The sequence below is a fragment of the Phoxinus phoxinus genome (assembly GCF_949152265.1).
Source record: "Phoxinus phoxinus genome assembly, chromosome: 22".
In the NCBI taxonomy this organism is placed as follows: domain Eukaryota; kingdom Metazoa; phylum Chordata; class Actinopteri; order Cypriniformes; family Leuciscidae; genus Phoxinus; species Phoxinus phoxinus.
Genome location: NC_136897.1, coordinates 11,510,214 through 11,531,606, shown reverse-complemented (window position 1 = coordinate 11,531,606; position 21,393 = coordinate 11,510,214). Strand labels below are relative to the sequence as shown.

Here is a 21,393-nt window from a genome sequence, read left to right as displayed (position 1 = left end):
TGCATGTATAAATGCACACACTGCACCGGGTGTCATAAGATGTGTGTTTCTAAGTGTATGTGTTTCTGAGGATGATAATGCTGATGAGTTTCAAGCCCTTGGTGACTAAACGCAACAGCTGCAGGGACTTGGAGTGAGTTGATTTGAGTCCCACAAATTCAGCTGCATGTGCAGAGACTGCATTAGACACTATAGTGATTTCTCCTCATCATCCAGAGGCAGGTGCTTTGGTTTCAGTGCTTCAATCATAAAGCAATTGTGTATGTGCGTTATGTGCATTAAATTAGAAAATGTGAGAGTTGTGGGTAATTTCATTGAATCAGTGTATATGATAATATAATTCCTTTGTGTTCTGGCATAATAAAGCACTTTGCATAAGCTTTGATCAGGGTAACATAATTTCAAAGGCTATTTTGTAACACCACTTTTATTTTATGATGACTCCATGTACACTTACTGTAATATTTGTAATAGTATTTATTGCGTTTAGAGGCAAAGCATACTATTATTATTGCTTTAGTCACTGACACAACTTACCCTGTCAAATCACGTTTTAGCCAAATCAATTTCATGGTTTTATATTGACAAATAGCAGATTAAATTATTTATGTTTTACATTTTACAGTATCCCCATCTAAACTCTTCATGAAGGCCCTCCTGGCCTTGAATCTGATCTTTGGTTCAATAAACCTGTTTGAAATGCATTGCATCATCTATTGCACTGATTTCACAACCTTGATTTTCTCTAGTTGTATTGAGAAACTTGGAAAGAGGTTCTTCGTGACTCAGAAACTTCATGGATAGTAGTCTCTCTCTGATGTCTGGACTATGGAGAGCCGCCACATTAACTCGTCAGACAGGTCAAGGTATAAGCGTTGGCCTTTAGAATCAGATTGTCGATCAAGATGAGTCAATCCCGAGAGTGTGCACTGATCTGTGTTTAACGGTACATAAGTTGGTGAAGAGCTGTGAGTAGTTTTTTTCTGTATGGCATTAAAACTGCTGGTGTAGCACTGTCTGTCAAGAGCATGGCAGAGAGATTAAATTTATTGTGGCCTTTGGTTTTACAGTACAAAATCAATAGAGCAACTAGCAATATTGTGGAAGGACATGCAGAAACTGTTGCCAAGAATACAAGATGGCAGGAAATGTGGGGTTATTTCATGTGAGTGGCACACTGAGGAGAAAGGAGCCCAGGGGAAATAAAATAAAAAAGAGATCTCTAACATCTCAAATGTTTCTTCTAGACAAAAATGAGGTTACTTCAACATCAAATGGAGACTTTTGCTTGAGTCTCCTGCTTCTCACACTTGTCTCCTGACACAAAAACTCTGACTCTCACAGCGGTCTCCTTTAAAGTTTTAGAAGAGATCTCATCATCATCACACACTGTGCTCAGATTTTTCTCCTGAGGTAGAGACTCTGCTGGACTCACGTATCCTCTAAAGATTCAGAAGAGACCTCAACAACATCACACACTGTGCTCAGATCTTTCTCCTTAGGTAGAGACTATGCTGGACTCACATTTGTCTCTAAAGATTTAAAAGAGATCTCAACAGCATCACACACTGTGCTCATATTTTTCTCCTCAGCTAGAAAAACTGGAGCGCTCATATTTGTCTCTTTAAAAGTTTAAAAGAGACCTCAATAATATTACACAATGTGCTCAGACTTTTCTCCTAAACTAAGTGGTCTCATATTTGTCTCCTACAAAGTTTCAGACAAGATCTCAACAACATCATACATAGGCTCAGATTTTTCTTAACTAGAGGAGCTCTCACATTTGTCTCTTTTAAAGTTTAGAAGAGATCTCAACAACTTTACAAATTTTGTTCCAAGTCAAGTACTTCAAATGCACCAAAGGAAAAAACAATCCAAAAATTCAGAGTTTAAGCCTATAGTAAGAGTGAGTTATGCAGAAATAAGGTTAAAGTTCATTTTAATTGCTGACACGCAATAAGAGAATAGAGCTGTACAGTTTATGTGCATAGGGCACACAATTTGTTCTTGGAAATAGTAATGTACCTGATGCCTTTATCAAAACTAACTTACAGAGGTCTTATTACAGGAACAGTAACATTTACATTTAATCATTTAACAGACGCTTTTATCCAAAGCGACTTACAACTGAGGACTACAGCAAGCGAGTCATCGTGAAGAGGCAAAAATAACGCAAGTGCTCAAAATACAAAGTTCAGGCATTGCTCAGAGTAGCATAAGCCAAACAAGGGAGGATTAAAGGATTTTTTTTTCTTTTTTTCTTTTCTTTTGTCAAGTGCTCACGGAAGAGATGAGTTTTCAGTTGTCTTTTGAATGTAGTTAGGGATCCTGCATTCCGGACGAGGGTAGGGAGATCATTCCACCAGCATGGAATCGTGAATGAGAATGTTCTGGAGAGTGATTTTGTGGCTCTCTGTGATGGTACCACGAGCCATCGCTCATTGACCGATCGCCGGCTTCTGGTAGGGATGTAGACTCGTAGGAGCGAGTGAAAGTAGGAGGGAGATGAGCCTGTGGTCGATCTGTAAGCAAGCGTCAATGCCTTGAACTTGATGCGAGCAGCGAGTGGTAGCCAGTGCAGAGAGATGAACAGAGGAGTAACGTGGGCCCTTTTGGGCTCGTTGAAGACAAGACGGGCTGCAGCATTCTGGATTATTTGTAGAGGTTTAGTTGCACATGATGGAAGACCAGCCAGAAGAGCATTCCAGTAATCAAGCCTAGAGATAACCAAGGCCTGGGCGAGAAGTTGTGTTGCATGCTTAGTTAGGAAGGGCCTGATCTTCCTGATGTTGTGCAGTGCAAACCTGCATGATCGAGCTGTCTTTGTGATGTGGTCTGTGAAGGTCAGATGCTCATCAAATGTTACTCCAAGATTTCTGACCGACCTTGATGGGGTGATTGAGGTTGAATCTAGCTGGATAGTGAAGTCGTGCTGTAGAGACGGATTTGCAGGGAGGACGAGAAGCTCAGTCTTTGCCAGGTTGAGCTGCAGGTGATGTTCCTTCATCCATGCCGAGATGTCCGCCAGGCAGCTTGAGATACGTGCAGCTACTGTGGGATCATCAGGTTGAAATGAGAGGTAGAGCTGGGTGTCATCAGCATAGCAATGGTAAGAGAAGCCATGCGCCTGTATGATGAGTCCCAGTGATGTGGTGTAAATGGAGGAGCGGTCCAAGAACTGAACCCTGAGGAACCCCTGTGGTCAGTTGATGTGCTTCGGATACCTCGCCACTCCATGCGACCCTGAAGGACCTACCTGTGAGATAGGACTCAAACCAGTGGAGAGGAGTTCCTGATGCCCAGTGATGAGAGGGTGGACAGGAGGATCTGATGATTCACAGTGTCGAAGGCAGCAGACAGATCCAGGAGAATGAGAACTGATGATTTGGAGGCAGGTTTTGCGATCCGTAGGGCTTCTGTGACTGACAGCAATGCAGTCTCGGTTGAATGCCCTTTCTTGAAGCCAGATTGGTTTACATCTAGTTGGTTGGTCAGAGAGAGGAAAGATGATACTTGGTTGAAGGCAACCAAGTAACCCTGGAGCTTACTTTGCTGAAAGGGATATTAAATGTCTTATGACTCAATCCTTGACCAATTTGATTGGTCTCTTCTTAACTTTAGAGGAGACAAATGTGAGACCACCAAAGTACCGGTATCTCGGTAAAGAGAAAAGTATGAGCACTGTGAGTGATGTTGCTGAGATCTCTGATCATGACATCATGAAATCATGACCTATATTTACATGCATGCAAAATGGGTTGTACAAGACAACCTTCTCAATTCTAAACAAACGAACAAACAAACAAACAATAGGTTATGCAACAACAACAATGAAGTACTAGTACACTCGTGTTCCCTTTCGTTGTCACTTCGAGTTACGTCGAATGACGACGAATGGGGTTCGCTTAGAAGCCTATCATCTTCGAACAGTAATAAAACGAGCCAATGGCAAGCAAATGCCATGGGTCTGCTGAATTTGCTTAGCATAACTCCGCCCCACCTTGTGGGTATAAAGGAAGTGAGCTGGCAACATGCAGATATGTTTTCGCTTTCGGAGCCAAGAGCATTCTTCACTCCACAAGCCATTCTGAGATCATCTCTCTTCACTCTTCGAGACGAGCTACTCTTCAGAAGTGTTGGTGTGACGGCGAATTCCAGCGAGCTTCATATTGCCTGCCGATCTGCGCAGTGGTCTGCCAGTCGTGTGTCTCTCCCTGGGCGCTTCAACACTGCTGTTTGAGTTTTATCTCTCTAAAAGAGCTGCACGCGGCGCGTCTTTTTAAAGACGGTTCGCCCGTGTGTTTCTGGGTGCGATACGCAGATTAAATCAGCTGATGGGCACGGACGCTGTCTGATGTGTTGGGCAAACGCACAGACAGCGTTCGTGGATGCGTCATGTTCTCATTGCGGGGACATGACCATCGCAATGTAACGATCGAGACTCGATGACCTCCTCGAGAGAGAGTCCCCTCATCCACACCCCGATCTATTCTCTCCGCAAGAGGGAATACTTCGGCTGGTGGCCAGGGTGATCAGAGGCTGCTGTGTGGAACCAACCCGACGATCTATCCTCGGTCCACACACTCCTCTTCACATTGCAACCCGTGTGGTATCCGGATGAGATCGCTGACCAGTCCCGGCCAGAGGTCGCGGGCTGGTCCAGCATTTCATTCGATGCCCCGGCAGATGAAATCTTGTCTATCGCCGCATCACAAGGTGGGCGTGAGTACGCTGGAGAAGACTCGGCTGTGCTGCCTCCTCCGGGTGTGCCAGCATTGCCCGAGTCTGAACCAGAACTCTGCCATGCTTCCCCGGGCAGTCGCGAGCATTTGGGCTTGTGTGGAACCCTCCGCCATGTCCCAAGTGCTTAAAGCTGATGATCGGTTTTTGGGGACGCACCGGCACACGTCGGCCCGCCCCCAATTCCTTTCTTCCTGGACGTGCATGAAGAGGTCATGAGATTACTCAGCGGCCTCTTCCGCCTTCTCTGCCCTCGATGAGGTCGCGGCCAGTGGGTACACTGGGGTTCCCCCTATGGAGTGTTCTGTGGCAACACAACTGTGTCCCCACAGCGCCTCCACTGGCGTGGCGGCCCTAAGCACCCACCCACCCCAAAGCATGTAGGTTTTTGTCTACTCCGGTGGCAGAGATCTATAGAGCTGCGGGGCTGGCTGCCACCTCACTGCATGCTATGCCCATCCTTCAGGTCTACCAGGCCAGGGGTGCTCATTGCTAATGCACGAGGGTAGGGCTGGTCCAGGGCTCTTGCAAGAGCTGCGTGCCGCCACTGACCTCGCTCTACGGGCGACGAAGGTGACCACACGCTCCCTGGGTCAGGTGATGTCCACATATGTGGTCCAGAGACAAAAACTGGCTTAGTCTGGTTGATATGGGCGAGGCTGAGCGAAGCCGCTTCCTCAACTCCCCATATCCCAGACTGGCCTCCTCGGCGGCGCAGTCGAGGACTCTGCCCAGAGTTCTCGGCTGCCCAGAGCAGACTGAGGCTCTGATCCCGTGGCCAGCTGCTCAGCCGCCGGCTCAGCTGCCTCATTCCGCTCGCCGCCGAGGGCGCCCTCCTGCGACACTCCCTGCCGGCCCTAGCAGCACCCTTCACCCAGGCCGTGCCGTGGAGGTAGTCGCAGGAAGGCGCCCCAGCCCGTACCAGCCCCGCAGCAATGCGGTGCTCCCGTTACGGGCAGCTCAGAGATGGGTTGCAGTTCTTTCTAGGAGGTGGTTGCAGGGCCACTCCTTCCCCCGGTGGAGGGCCGGGGGAAAACCTCTTTTTCCAAAGAACTGTCTCTCCCATCTCTGAGCACACAGAGTTCTCGGACGACAGTGCGCGCCACCCTCGGGTCCCGCCACTCTCGCCCTCCTCTGTCACAGAGTTCTCGGATGACAGTGCGCACGCTCACGGGCCTCGCCACTCTCGTCCCCCTCTGTCGCCAGACCCCTGCCAGAGCACGCCCCTGTGGAACGCTGGTCCTTCCCTGGCCTCCTCTGGCAGGACGCGGCTAATGACCGTGCCCCCACACCGGGCCGCTATGCCACCCACGTCTGGGCCGGTCATTCCGCTTCGCTGCACCCCCGGGGGGACGTCTGTCGTTCGCATGACCCCGCTGGCACAGTCCGTGGGAGCCTGGTTAGAGCTTCCCCCCTGTCCCGCTGGCTTGCGCGAACCATCAGGCTCGGCTATGCGATTCAGTTCGCACGGTCTCCTCCCCGCTTCTGGGGAGTCCGCTTCACTATGGTCGGTGGCTATGCCCCTGTCATGAGAGCGGAGGTCGCCACCCTGCTGGCGAAGGGTGCGATCGAGACTGTCCCTCCAGCCGCAATGAGGTCCGGCTTCTACAGCCCCTACTTCATTGTCCCCAGGAAATCCGGTGGGTTACGGCCAATCCTGGATCTGCGCGTCTTGAACCGTTCCCTTCACAGGCTTCCGTTCAAGAGGCTCATGGCCTAGCGCATTTTCGAATGTGTGCAGCCACAGGATTGTTTTGCAGCGATCGACCTGAAGGACGCCTACTTCATGTCTCCATTTTTTCTCGACACAGACCGTTCTTGCGGGTTGCTTTCGAGGGGCAGGCATTCCAGTACGCTGTTCTCCCATTCGGGTTGGCCCTGTCTCCTCGCGTCTTCACGAAGGTCGTCGAGGCAGCCCTTGTGCCGCTACGGCAGCACGGGGTTCGCATCCTGAATTATCCCGATGACTGGCTAATCCTAGCTCACTCTCGGACCAGGGTTGCGAACACAGGGACCTAGTGCTCCGGCACCTAGCCCGTCTGGGCCTTCGGGTCAACTGGGAGAAGAGCAAACTTGCCCCGTGCAGAGGTTCTCTTTTCTCGGTAGGAAATTCGACTCGGTCGCCATGTGCGCGCAGCTTACGAGCGAGCGCGCGCAGTCACTGCCGACTTGCCTGAGACAATTTGAGGGCAAGAGTGCGGTTCCACTGAAACTTTTTCAGAGGCTCCTGGGGCATATGGCATCTGCAGCCGCGGCAACGCCGCTCGGATTGCTTCATATGAGACCGCTTCAGCACTGGCTTTGCGATCGAGTCCCGAGGTGGGCATGGCGTCAGGGCACGTTCCGAGTACCAGTTACTCCGACCTGCCATCAGACCTTCTCCCCGTGGACGAATCTCAGCTTTCTCGGGCCGGAGTGCCCTTAGAACGAGTTTCCAGGCATGTTGTTGTCTCAACGGATGCCTCCTCCACGGGCTGGGCCGCCATGTGCAATGGACATGCTGCCGCGGGCTCCTGGACAGGTCCCCACCGCCTATGGCATGTCAATTGCCTCGAGTTGCTGGCAGTACGTCTCGCTCTGCACCGCTTCCGGGCGCTGCTCAAGAACCAGCACGTACTAGTCCCATCAGACAATACCGCGACAGTAGCGTACATCAACCGACAAGGTGGTCTACGCTCCCGCCGTATGTCGCAACTCGCCCGCCACCTCCTCATATGGAGTCAGAAGCATCTGAGGTCGCTTCGAGCCATTATATTCCGGGAGACCTGAACTGTGCAGCCGACGAGCTCTCACGGCTTCAGCCTCTTCCGAGAGAATGGAGACTCCATCCCCAGGCGGTCCAGCTGATTGGGATCAGTTCGGGGACGCACAGGTAGACCTGTTTGCCTCCCACGACTCGTCCCACTGCTCCCAGTTTTACTCCCTGACCGAGGGCACGCTCGGCACGGACGCTCTGGCGCACAGCTGGCCCCGGGGCCTCCGCAAGTATGCGTTTCCCCCAGTGAGCCTTCTTGCACAGACCCCTGCAAGATCAGGGAGGACGAGGAGCAGGTCATATTGGTTGCGCCGCACTGGCCCACCCGAACCTGGTTCTCCGAACTTGTACTCCTCGCGACAGCACCTCCCTGGCCAATTCCTCTGAGGAAGGACCTCCTTTCTCAGGGACGGGGCACCCTTTGGCACCCTCGTCCCGATCTTTGGAACCTCCACGTGTGGCTCCTGGACGGGACGAGGCAGGTTTGAGTACCCTACCACCAGCGGTGGTGGCTACCATCACTTCCGCTAGAGCGTCGTCCAAAAACTAAGACAAGACATGCCTACGCGTTGAAGTGGAACCTCTTCGTCTTTGGTGCTCTTCTCACTCAGAAGACCCCAGATCATGCCCGATCAGTGTCGTGCTTTCCTTCCTGCTGGGTTGGAGCGAAGGCTGTCTCCCTCCACCCTGAAAGTATATGTTGCCGCTATCGCCGCACATCACGATGCAGTTGATGGTAAGTCCGTGGGAAAGCACGACCTGGTCATCAGGTTCCTGAGAGGAGCGAGGAGACTACAGCCTCCTCGCCCTCCTCTCGTTCCCTCTTGGGACCTCTCGGTGGTACTAAATGCCCTGCAGAGTGCTCCCTTTGAGCCTTTGCAATCAGTGGAGCTTAAGTTCCTGTCAATTAAGACAGCGCTCCTGGTTGCTTTGGCCTCCATCAAGAGGGTAGGGGACCTGCACGCATTTTCTGTAGACGAAGCGTGCCTGGAATTCGGGCCGGCCTTTTCTCACGTGATCCTGAGACCCCGGCCTGGATATGTGCCCAAGGTTCCCACCACTCCCTTCCGGGACCAGGTGGTGAACCTGCAAGCGCTGCCCCTGGAGGAGGCAGACCCAGCCTTGGCATTGCTCTGTCCAGTACGCGCCCTCCGTGCTTACGTAGACAGAACGCAGTGTTTCAGGACCTCAGACCAGCTCTTTGTCTGTTATGGTGGGAAGCTGAAGGGAAAGGCTCTCTCCAAGCAAAGGTTGTCTCACTGGATAGTGGACGCCATTGCTTTGGCTTACCAGCAGCAAGGTCGACCGTGCCCCCTTGGTGTGACGGCCCACTCCACCCGGAGTGTGGCCTCCTCTTGGGCTCTAGCGCATGGCGCCTCGCTAACAGACATCTGCAGAGCTGCAGGCTGGGCGACACCCAACACATTCGCCAGATTCTATAATCTCCGAGTGGAGCCAGTGTCCTCCTGTGTACTCGCTTCAACCAGCCGGTGCTAGGACCCGCTCAGGTGTCTTCGCTTGCTCGCCATTCCACTCCACGGACTGGATACGTGCGATATTCCTCAGGTGAGCCTGATAAGCCCTGAGTTCCTCCAGCGCTGTTGACGTCAACGCCAGAGTTATGCCTCCGGCAGCTTTCGCGTTGGCTAGGTGCCACCATGTGCATGGTTCCCCCTCTGGGTGACCCCCACGTGTGTATTTCCACTGTAAGCCTCTCTCGAGCATGTGTCTTTCCCTTGGCAAGCCAGTCTGCCACCCCTGGGGTTGAAATACTCCACCCTACGGGCTGGACACCCCAGTGTTTCCGTATGCACCCCCCTCCAGGTCATATGTTATTCTTAAGTCCCCCCTTCGGGCGGGCACTGATTGCATATTCCACTGAGATATGCTCCCAGTGTACCTTGGTATTCCTGTGTTAAGTAGGAGTCCTTCGTCCGTGCTAGCACGACAGGGAGCTCAGACTTACGCAGGGCACTGGAAGACAGCCGAGGTGGCGTGATTGGACTGGTAACCCCATTCGTCGTCATTCGACGTAACTCGAAGTGACAACGAAAGGGAACGTCTCGGTTACGGATGTAACCCTCGTTCCCTGAGTAGGGAACGGAGACGTTACGTCTTCCTGCCACTTCCGCTTGTACCGCTGGAACAGCCGAGTTCAGCCTTGGCTCCTTCAGCGAAGAAACATATCTGCATGTTGCCAGCTCACTTCCTTTATACCCACAAGGTGGGGCGGAGTTATGCTAAGCAAATTCAGCAGACCCATGGCATTTGCTTGCCATTGGCTCGTTTTATTACTGTTCGAAGATGATAGGCTTCTAAGCGAACCCCATTCGTCGTCATTCGACGTAACGTCTCCGTTCCCTACTCAGGGAACGAGGGTTACATCCGTAACCGAGACGTTACTTTTGATAAAAAAAAGCTTATACTAAACATCTTACACTTTTCTAATCCCTTTTTAGTCTGTTTGGAAAATGTGCTGCATACAATGCTGGGCATTGAAGATAAATTTAAACTAGTAACCATTAATATTCTGAAATGTATAATGGTATTTAAACAATAGTTTCAGTATATACATACTTATACTATATATAAATTGAACATGTTTCTCCTAAAATAAAATTGAAACATCTGAAGACAAAACTGATACCTAGATGAGACATATAAGAGAATCACCACTTAGTATCCTGAGCTTAGAGAAATCTCTGTCAGAGCCATAGCCTTGTGGGCAGCACATCGAGATCGAGACGCACCTCAGACAGCACAAGTTCAAGTCACAGCTAAAGAGACTTTCCTGCTTCTGTTCCCTTCTCGCCTCTCCCATTGCTTCCTGTCTCACCACCTACTGTCCTGTCCATTAAAGGTGAAATCCCCCAGTGGCATAAAATGATAATAATAAAAGAGCAACCTCTGCAAGAAAATAAAAAGATCTCCCATGTTTCTCAAAGCTCATTCTTCTTTTAGACTCCTTTTTCTCAGAACTTTCTCAGAACATTTCTTTTTTTTCAGGGTAAATTGCCATTTAATGAATAACTTTGGACCTTGGTTACCCAGAAGAAAATGTTATTGCTCAGAGGATTCTCTTTCTAAACTCTGGTGTATTGATGTATGTATTCTATGTGAGCTATAAAGTCACAATTACAAGAAAATCTAAAGCTGTAGTTATTAGAAGGTAATGGACAGCATCTATCATGTAGCACAAGACTGGTTGCCCAGTGAAGCTAAGCAGGGTTGAGCCTGGTCAGTACCTGAATGGGAGACCTGTGATGGGGACACTATAGTATAACAAACAACATCCTTTGGTTGGAACGTTAAACTGAGGTCCTGACCAAATTTGCCCATTGGCCTCTATCCATCATGATGGCTCCTAATCATCCCCATATATTATTATTATTTATTTAAGTTTATTTAGATAGGGACAGATAGAAAAAAAAACCTAGATAAACTTAAACAGTCATCTGATGTATGCATCTCATAGTGGTTTTAGCTAAAGCTAATTCACAACACTTGTCCCAAGTAGGGCTTTTAGTTAAAAATAAAAATAGAGACTAACATTATTTAAAATGAGATACAGATAAAATTAAAGGAAATTCAATAAAAAATGTAAATAAAGCAAAGTATACACAGAGAGCACAATGTAAAAACTAACAATTTGAGCAATATTGTTCCTGAATTAGCCACAATATGTTTTGTTTTTTTGAAGGTGGGTAATGTTGGAATACATTTCAGGTGGTCTGGTAGAGAATTCCATAATTTCACCCCTTTTACTGAAAAGGCAGTTTGGGCAAATTATGTTCTACGGAAAGGGATACTATAATTGCCTTTTAATGCTGCTCGGGTGATGGCTTGTACCACTTTGCTGTCTTGTTATTGTTTGGCAAAGGGGTGGGGGAGCAGCGTTATTGTTTGGAAAAGGGGTAGGGGAGCAGTGTTATTTAGGCATTTGAAGACCAATTTAACAAAGTGCAGGGAGATAAAATTAGCAAAACTTAAAATCTTATATTTGCTTAGAATTTGGCAATATATTGTATATAATGATTGGCTTCATCACTCCCTCTCCTCTCCACCAATTGGCTGGTGTGTGGTGGACGTTCTGGCGCAATATGGCTGCCGACGCATCATCCAGGTGGGTGCTGCACATTGGTGGTGCTTGAGGAAACCCCCCCTTCCAAAGTTAAGTACTTTGGCCCGGTTCCACTGACAGGGCTTAGATTAAGCCAGGACTGGGCCTTAGTTAAAATAGGACATTTAGGTAGCTTTAATAAACGTGCCTTCGAAAAAACATTACTGGTGTGCTTCTTGAGACAAGACAAAACAATAGCACTTACATATTTTAAGATATGTCAGTGCAAGTTGCTTTCAGTTAAAACAGCGCAAACATTTTAGTCTGGGACTAGGCTTAAGCATGGTCAGTGAAACCAGGGGTTTGAGTGCAGAGAAAAGCGCTAAATAAATGTAAAAAATTATCATTAATTATTATTGAATAAAGTTGCTATTGCGAGAAATAAAAAGTGACAATTTTGAGACCTAACATCACAAGTTATGAAATAAAGTTACAATTATGAGAAATGACATAAGTGTGAGATCTAACGTCACAATTATGTGAAATAAAGATAAAAAGTTACAATTGGGAGACCTAAAGTCTAAATAATAAAAAAGTATTTTGAGATCTAAAGTCACAATTGACCCTTCGCAGGGAGCTTGATTGACAGGTAATCTGACCAATCACACTTCACCATCCACCATTTTGTCGGACAAAGCAGTCAGGAGATTTAGTCAAGGGGGTAATCCAAGCCTGAAACTGAAACTTCCTCGGGGCGGCACCATTGATTAGCGGACCCCCACCTGCTGTTAGCATTCCATTGACTCCCATTCATTTTGGCATCACTTTGACAGCGAATAACTTTACATCTGAGGCGTTTAAAGACTCCATTTGTCCATTGTTTATTTCTAAAGAAACACGAAAATGTATAAAATGCTCCATTACCTTGTATGTTACGTTATGGCTCCGTAGAAGCAGTTTTTGTAAAAAATAGGCTAACGATTGCGTCATAACCGTGCGACTCTGTCGCACAAGTCGAGAAATTACAGTGTAGACAGGCAGAGAAGCTCACAAGCAATCGGGGGGACGTGGAGGCATAAAGTCCGATAAAGTCAAGGGAGAAGCCCATAGAGAGTGATAAAGTTGCTCCTGCTGCTACTCATGGACAGCTAATACTCACGCTCTCCGTCTCTGCGAGATTCGGAAGGGAATAATTCAGATTTCTCTCGGCACAGCTACTAGAAGACCTACAGCTGTCAGACAGATAGCTCACGTCACATCTACGTCGTCAAGCTCAGTTTGAGCCTGTGCAGTTCGCCCAGCCATCAGGAAGTGATGCTTCTAATTGACTTCACTTTTCTCAGTTGAAACCTATGGGGTCGCTGTGTCCAGTTTATATACTGTCTATGGATTTAGTAGATTAACATGAGAGAATTTGAACTTGAAAAACGAGTGTACTGACGTCTTTCCGCAGTTAAAACAACATTCCTTCTTATGTTCATTCATGTTTATTTGATGCTATAAATTAACTAGAAGGAAGAGATGATCCGTTCACGAGCAGCTTTAACTGATGCTCTACAGCAATATGACAGGCACATTAAAGAGCCACAAAACGGTATTTATTGTTTAAATTTCTTTTTAAAAATGACCAAATTTGAAAGGTGAGACTTTGTTTAATACGTTTAGTATCAAAAGTAATCTGGTCTGTCCTGTACTGTCAGCGTGTTGTCAGTCTCCTCTCTGCTCCACGATATATTTCTCACTGCGTGAGAACACGGTGTGGCATGAGAGCGGCGTAGCTTGTAACATAGCGACAGTAACTAAGGGGGGCGGGTCTTTGCGAACGTTCAATTACGAGATGTTGCAATAAAGTCACATTAAAAACAAATAATTTGATGACCATATTGTCTTTCTGTGCTTGTTGTTTTCAGAATCGCTTCCACTTGCAGATGACAACTCGTATGCCCCCTTCGGTACTGGTGGAGCTGCTTCTAGATGTTCTGCAGCGCAGTGGCTGGGAAGAGAGTATGGCAGTGCTTTGCCAAGGCTGGGAGGACGCTGGCCTTCTGGATCTCCTGGAACTCCAAAGCCGCTCTGGCTGGGGGCCCTCACACTGGCAACTTCGATCCGCCCTGAACCTCTCCCACAGCATACCTCACATTGCTAACATTTCTGACTTCCTCTCTGAGCACTTTAATCAGGACCATCCTCCTCCTGCCTCGGTCCTGCTTTTTGGGGCCGACCCGGAGTGTGCCTCTTCTGTTCTGCGCAGTGCGCATGACCTGGGGTTGACATTGCCCACTGTACATTGGATTATGGGACATCCTTTAAGCCCAGACACCCTTCATTCTATTGGCCTTCCTTTAGGACTGCTGGCCTATGGAGAGGTCGACCGCAAACCACTGGACCTCTACATTCACGATGCCCTGCAATTGGTCAACCGAGCTGTTAGTGCAGCAACGGTCGTACGGCCTGATCTAGCCCTCATCCAAAATATGGTAAACTGTTTTGACAAACCCAACAAACACGAGCTGCCCTCATCAGGACAGTACATTGCCAGGTAAATCCATATTCTCTCAGTTTACCAGTCAGTTCAGTGTGTAACCTGTTAAAAAGGTGTGTTTTATTTTGGGTGCAGGTTACCCAACACACTTCTTAAGTAGCTAGCAGCCAATCAGTTTCATAACAGTTGAGTTCCAAATGTTCCAAAAAATGTTCCAAAAATATCCCATAAAGTATATTGTCATGCAATAAAGTGTGATGCACTTAAAATTTGATGAATTTGTCATTTTCCATTTGAAGGTAAATGGCTTTTCAAATGCACCTGATATTCTTTTACTAGTGTTAACATGTTTAGCACCTTCCACTACATAGACAAAGGTGTGACCATTGAATTCATAAACTTAATGTACTTTACTCCAAAGTATCCATAAAATATCCAACTTTGTAGTTTCAGTTGAAGACTTGGTGTAGAATAGTGTGTGAAATGGGATATACCTTGCAGTTATGCTATAGTGAACAGCATGGTGAGGCTAGTCCACCAGCTGTAAACTAGCACCAAAGTAGCACCATATTAGATCACAATATAAATGAATCTATTTATTATTATTTTCCTGAGAAAAGTTGCCATACATCTTGTAAGTATAGTGTTACATGCTTTATGAATACATTGCAGAATGCTTTTTGAAACATGCTTGTCAAAATGTGCATTTCAACAGCCATAACAAATGTACCCTGACAGAAAGGACAGCAAGCTCTTCAGTTACTTCCAACAGAGCACCCTGAACCCCCAAGATAGAAATGTTATTATATTTTGTGAAGTAGTATGTTCCAATACAGTCTGTTTAGCGTTTGTATTGATTTAGAACCAGGGTGTCTGCATCAGTGTACAGCACAGCAGTATTGCAGTATTGCGGGGGGCCTTCCTCAATTAAATTAGAAGTGATTTAATTATTCAGAAGAAAGATTTAAAGAAGAAGCCACATCAAAGTAACAAATATAAAAAAGTTTTTAATGTAGCATAGAGCTAAAAACTAAATATATACAGAAACAATTAAGGCCCTGATATACTTCAAGCTAAATCGAAGAATGAACTGGTGTGCCATTATTTCGAACACAATTGGCCCAAAAACAAAGTGCTAAAGTGTTATTTTATTAAATAACAGATTAGAGATTAAAATAATAGCAGATTTGTCTCATTTTATATAAACAATAAAAACTGAGATGAAAAAGTAACTTCAGGAGGAAATGTACTTTTGCTATATAAATGTTCAGTAATATCTTCCAAAGATTTTTGAATTTTGGTGCAATTTTTTTCTCTATATATTTTTGAAATGGCAACTAGTACATTTACTAAGTTTTGTCAGGCTGGAATGTGTGGAAACTTTAAAACCATGTGTTATAACGCGATAGGTTGTGCTAAATTAACTGCTTTTATAAAAATTTATTGGTATTTCATACATACATAATTGGATTGACAAATTCGATTCTTCCAAAAGTTTATTAGTAATTGGTAAACAGGAATAAAACTGCCACATTCACTTTATTACATGTAACATATTTTTAGAGAATAAATTACTTTGATGTTTTATTCTGAACACTCATCAGTAGAACATCCTACCATCTGGATGAGATGTTCCAGACAACTAGTGTCTGTCGCTTAAGGACAGGCGCACGGCCACTTTCTCTCGCTGCGGCAAATTACTGGTGTTTGCCCAGACACTCAGCTGGAATGCAGACATGCTTTAGAGCTTTAAGCTTTATTTATGACTTCCCCTCAGTTGCCTTTCCCTGAGGAGGGATCACTCTTATCAAAAGCTCTGGCACACGCCTACCATGCAGGCCCGTCATTTTGTGTGGATCATGCCAGCACTCTGCCACACACCACTATATCTCTCACGACAAACAGAAGTGAAATGTGGCTGTGTGGGAAGCCTGGGTCTCTCATCACAACAGGATAAGGCTGAAAATCTGCCAACCGGACCCAAATATGTTTCATAATACCGGACGATGGCGAGGGCAAAGCTGCAGGAGTGTGATACATAGCTCAGTAGCTCGTGCAAGACTTTGGCCACATTGTAATACTATAAAAGTAAATAACTTTCATTTTTTATCAATCATTTTGCATTTGCATGCATTTTTGAGAGGATAGTTATTAGTCAAACTGTGGTATTATCTCGCATATGACAGTACCCGAGTCCTGTGGATGACTAGGCTATTGTAAAATCGAAATTCTGTTCTTTTTAAGGAGTTTTACATAAATAACGATTAGATTGAAAAATCATCCTATATTTTGCTAGATTGCCATATTGCTAATATTCATGTGTAATGTTGAAATTTCTTATTCATTCTAGTGAATCAGTTTAGATTGTTCATGTAAATTAACCAATTCTAGAAATATTTTGCAGAAGTTCTGTGCTGCATTTTAGGTCTTCTTTTTATAGTAAAATATTTATTTAAATGGTGCTGCTGTTATGATCGAATAAGGTAGGTTAATCGTAGTGAGCCACTTTTTGTTAGTAGCTTGTAGTGTAGTGTTTTACATCAATATTTCCCCCCAAAAAATAGCTTGATTTTAGATTAACTACTTTAAATTGATTCACAAGTTCACACTTACAAATAATCAGATAGAGTAAAAGAGTAGGCGTATTTAGCGTGCTGTCCGAGGGGAGGGCTCTGAGCTCAGAATTTGGCTCAAACCCAGAGGGATAGGAAGCAGCCGAGAGTTACGAGTCGGGTGGCGGAGGGATGCAGATTTGCAAAAAAATGTTGAGGAACATGAGTCAGCTACGTATATAGGCCTCGTCTTGTTCTGAATGGATAGATAATTTGAACGTGTTCCTACTGAACTTTGTTAATAAAACATAATTTAGCAACATTTTATAAGCAGCTTCACCTACAATGAACGCTTGGATTAATAGAAGTAATATATTTTTCTATCAGTTCCAATATCTTTTCCCATCTTAGGCTACCTTATAGCCCCTGTCTTCTCTATATATAAAAGATCAGAAAAGTAAGAGCAGAGACAAAGAGAGCTTTTAAGTATATGACAACATGTTATCTTAACTGAGCTGAAATGCATATGCTGTAAATTGGATGTCCTTTAGATACACACTGTCAGTCATTGGCGGACTAAGATGGACCATTTGCTTTCTGTGGTAGGTAGAACTATGGATAAATGTTTGGAGCCAAATTATATATTAAGCTTTTCTCCTCAGTTTTTCATTAACCAGCACAGCATTTGTCAAATGTCATATCTATTATTTATGACTCCAGACATTAATCTTCAAGCTCAATGTCAAAGCATTTCCTTAAGTGACCCGACTTGTGCACCAGAGCAGCAGCCCTGCCTGGCTGTAATTCTGAAGAGTGGGAGGGGGTTTCACAATCAAATATATTGCTCTGTGAAAGCAACATCTGTAGTTTATGGTGTGACGGATGCCAGACCGTGTCAGTCGTCCAGCTAGGCAATCCCTCTCCCAGGCTTTCCTCCCGCTGCCGCAGTTATATTTACTGTCTGCTTTGCAGTCGGAGCAAGCTTAACCTGTGTTACTTACTCCCACATGTCTAGTTGTGAACCAGAGTCTTTGTCTGGGATCCCCCTGAGTAATTTTTCAGGCCTGATTAGCTTGGGCCCATTAGCTCATCCTGGTATCATAGCTACATCATAAGAAATTTTGTTTACTGATGGCCATTCAACATTACAATTCAGGCTTGAAAGGTTCCCACCAGCAAAGATGGTAGCTTTCAGGTTCCGCTCCAGCCAAGCAACTCGGCATAAATAGGAATGCTAACAAATAGTGTTCTCCAAATAATATATGCCTCTTCTAATCATCAATTGACACTTGTATTCTTTCCCCCTCAGGTTCCTCTATAATACGTCCTTTGTAGGGTTGACAGGCCCTATCAGCGTTCAACGCAACCTTTCTCGTGTACACACCTCTCAGAGGGTCCACATTTGGAGTCTGCGTCGTGATGCCATCGGTCAGCCCACGTGGGTGACTGTAGGCAGCTGGGAAGGCGGTAGGTTGGATGTAGAGGAGCAGGGATTGTGGCAGGGCTCGTCCCCTCGGCAGCGCACGGAGGGCCAGTTGGGCAGGGAAGGACGTAGATGGCGGGCTGGCTTTCCTGTGTTGGGGAGTCGTGTGCGTGTGGTCACTCTGGTGGAGCACCCGTTCGTGTTTACTCGAGAGGTAGATGAGGATGGGAACTGTCCCGCTGGGCAATACTGTCTGGATGCAGGGACAAACAACTCGTTAACCCTGGACCACTTGTATTCCGAGCGGGCTCAAGGCAACAGCAGCTTCTTGCCACCGGATTACAGCAAGTGTTGCTATGGATACTGTATTGATCTACTGGAGAAGCTGGCAGAAGACATGAACTTCGAGTTTGACCTGTACATAGTAGGGGATGGAAAATATGGTGCACTCAAGGGCGGGCAGTGGACGGGGTTGGTGGGTGACCTGCTGGGCGGGGTGGCCGATATGGCCGTTACCAGCTTCAGCATCAACTCAGCTCGCAGTAAAGTGATTGACTTTACCAGTCCATTTTTTTCCACAAGTTTGGGAATACTGGTGCGCAGTAAAGACACGGCTGCACCTATTGGAGCATTCATGTGGCCATTGCACTGGTCCATGTGGATGGGCATCTTTGTAGCACTGCATATTACAGCGCTCTTCCTCACCCTTTACGAATGGAAGAGTCCCTTTGGCATGACGCCTCATGGACGCAACCGTGTGAAGGTCTTCTCCTATTCCTCAGCCCTCAACCTCTGCTACGCGATCCTCTTTGGCCGAACAGTCTCTAGTAAAACCCCCAAGTGTTGGACTGGACGTTTCCTGATGAACCTGTGGGCAATATTTTGCTTGCTGGTTTTGTCCAGTTACACAGCAAACCTGGCTGCAGTCATGGTTGGGGAAAAGACATTTGAAGAGCTCTCTGGAATACATGATGCCAAGGTAAGATCTTTTGAGACACTTCGGTATATACTAGAGATGCACGGTTCTAGATTTTTTTAGATTCATGCCTTATTTGTTTAAACAAATAACATGTAATTTAATAGAGGTCCTGACAAAATGTTAATTGGTGCAGTACATTTAGAAAATATAATTAATAATATATATATTTTTAGTGGTTTGACTGAATGCTTCAATGACTTGCTCAAAAAGAGTTACTTGTTTAATTACTGGATGATTCAGGGTTTTTGAACAAATCTCATGAATGAATGATTCAATGACAAATAATTTTTTAACAGTCATTTGTCGCCACCTTCTGGTGTAATGATGTAATCAAAACAATCTTTATTTGAAGCATCAATTTCGCTACCATAGACATCAGTGTTTATATCCGAACCATAAACTTTTATCCCAGTACTTCAATGAAAATATGAATTATTGTAACACAGACATATTGATACTGTGTGGTTGAAAATACCTTTTGTGAAGCTATTTCATACCTGCACATGCTAACTGATCTCTCTGGGTCAGCGGCAAAACCAAAGAGGATTTTAATATTCGCTGTGAGCGTACTTAGCCACAGACGAATCGTTGTCATTTAGAAATAAGATTGTGTGGTTGTTTGAATCAAGATCACAAACTTTTAACAATTAATCTGTCAGCTCTTATTTATAACCTCCATGAAACAATGTTGCTATAATTTAGTCTATATTAGAGTAGGTGATGTCATAGTTGTTGTGTTTTTACAACAAGATCCTCTACCTTAAAGGTGCAGTATGTAATATTGACAGCTAGTGGTTGAAATGGGTAAGTCCAAATTAAAAATATTGGAGAGAGTTGTTTCCCCCGCCAGACTCAACGCTAATGCGGGTTGCCAGTTTGAGGAAAAGCAACAGGATCGAGTGCAATTGACAATAGAAGGCGAGGAGACTTGGAAGTTTATGAATTGATTTATGCTCCCCGTTCATGGAGATTTTTAGATGGATGCTTTAGGTTGGGTAGAATCTAGAATCTCTGACCCAGTTTGTTTGGTCTCCCTGGCTGCAATTCACTGTGTTTTTGCCAACTGGCAACCTGGGTTGTCGAAAAATACTATTGGGTAATTGACAACATGCCATATCGCACAGTCCAAAACAAAAACACACATTACGACACGGAATGCACATTTCAAAGTAGAATAACTGGCTGTTGCATTGTTTTTCAGGGAAACGAGTATGTGAACTTACCAAAATGCAAACATATTATGGTATTTTTATGCTTTAGTACAATGAAAAAAATTACATACAGCACCTTTAAAGACTCTAGTGTAAAAATGACGTCTATCCTGAAGTCTAGTCCTACATTACTACAGTGCCTGGCATGTCAAATTGCTGAAAAACTAATGAGTGTTGACATTTATGGGTGGTCTCAGTAAGAAAAAAAAGATATTTTTGGACTAGTAAGAATTTTGGGTTCTGAAACATACTCTATATGCTTACATAATACATACAACTCTTTATATATATATATATATATATATATATATCAAAGAGCATACCTATAGCTCAATCAATAGAGCATGGTGCTAACAATGCTAATGTCATGGGCGCTATTCCCTGGGACTGCATGAACTGATAAAATGGATACTTTGAATGCAATTTAAATCACTGTCTGCCAAATGAATTGATTTAATGTAAAAAAAGTAAAATTGCATTTATCATGATATCACCCTGTAATATCAGAGCAAGCTAAAACAGTGCACTATAATCTAAGACTTAGCTGTTTTTCCTTGCCCTTGCCCTTGGCCTCAGCTTCATCACCCATCTCAGGGATTCCGATTTGGCACTGTTCGGGAAAGCAGTGCAGAGGATTACATGAAAAAGAGTTTTCCTGAGATGCACGAGTATATGCGGAAATTCAATGAGCCCACCACACCTGAAGGTGTCGACACTCTCAAGTAAGAGACCAATTCACCCAACAGAATACACTCAGCTAGCAGATGGCAGCAAGTGCTCCTGGTGTAGTTATACTGCCAAACACTATTAGTACAAAGAGAAATATAGAATACATGGAGAAAAAAAAAACGGTGCTTATTTATCAATAATTCAAACAGCAGTTGCACCCTGTTCATTACAATGCAAATGCTGAATCTTAATTCTTTTCTATATCAATCCTCCCTAGTGGCTGTCACGGTGTCAATATCTCGGCCAAATGAATTCAATTTTTGAAAAATGCTGTCATTAAAATGAGGTGTTTGCCTGAAGCATTTTTTTTCTCTCAGCATATTTGAGTATAAGTTCTGAGATTCCCTCTCACTGCTGCTCGCCAGGCGAGCGGTTTGTTGTTTCCTGCCAGCTGCAGTGACACAGTCTGTCACACACATACCAAATTCTGAAGAGTGTGCTTTTGTTTGTTTATTTATTTAA

General features: G+C 45.3%; 1 protein-coding gene across 1 annotated transcript in view; it reads left to right on the top strand.

Annotated features, from left to right (window-relative positions):
- The window catches only part of grin3bb (glutamate receptor, ionotropic, N-methyl-D-aspartate 3Bb), an 88,994-nt gene that overhangs the window by 27,537 nt on the left and 40,064 nt on the right, over positions 1 to 21,393 (top strand). The window contains exons 2-4 of the mRNA XM_079598479.1: positions 13,466 to 14,094; positions 17,899 to 18,991; positions 20,779 to 20,924. Coding sequence (XP_079454605.1) covers positions 13,466 to 14,094; positions 17,899 to 18,991; positions 20,779 to 20,924 — 1,868 coding nt within the window. The remainder of the gene's footprint in view (positions 1 to 13,465; positions 14,095 to 17,898; positions 18,992 to 20,778; positions 20,925 to 21,393) is intronic.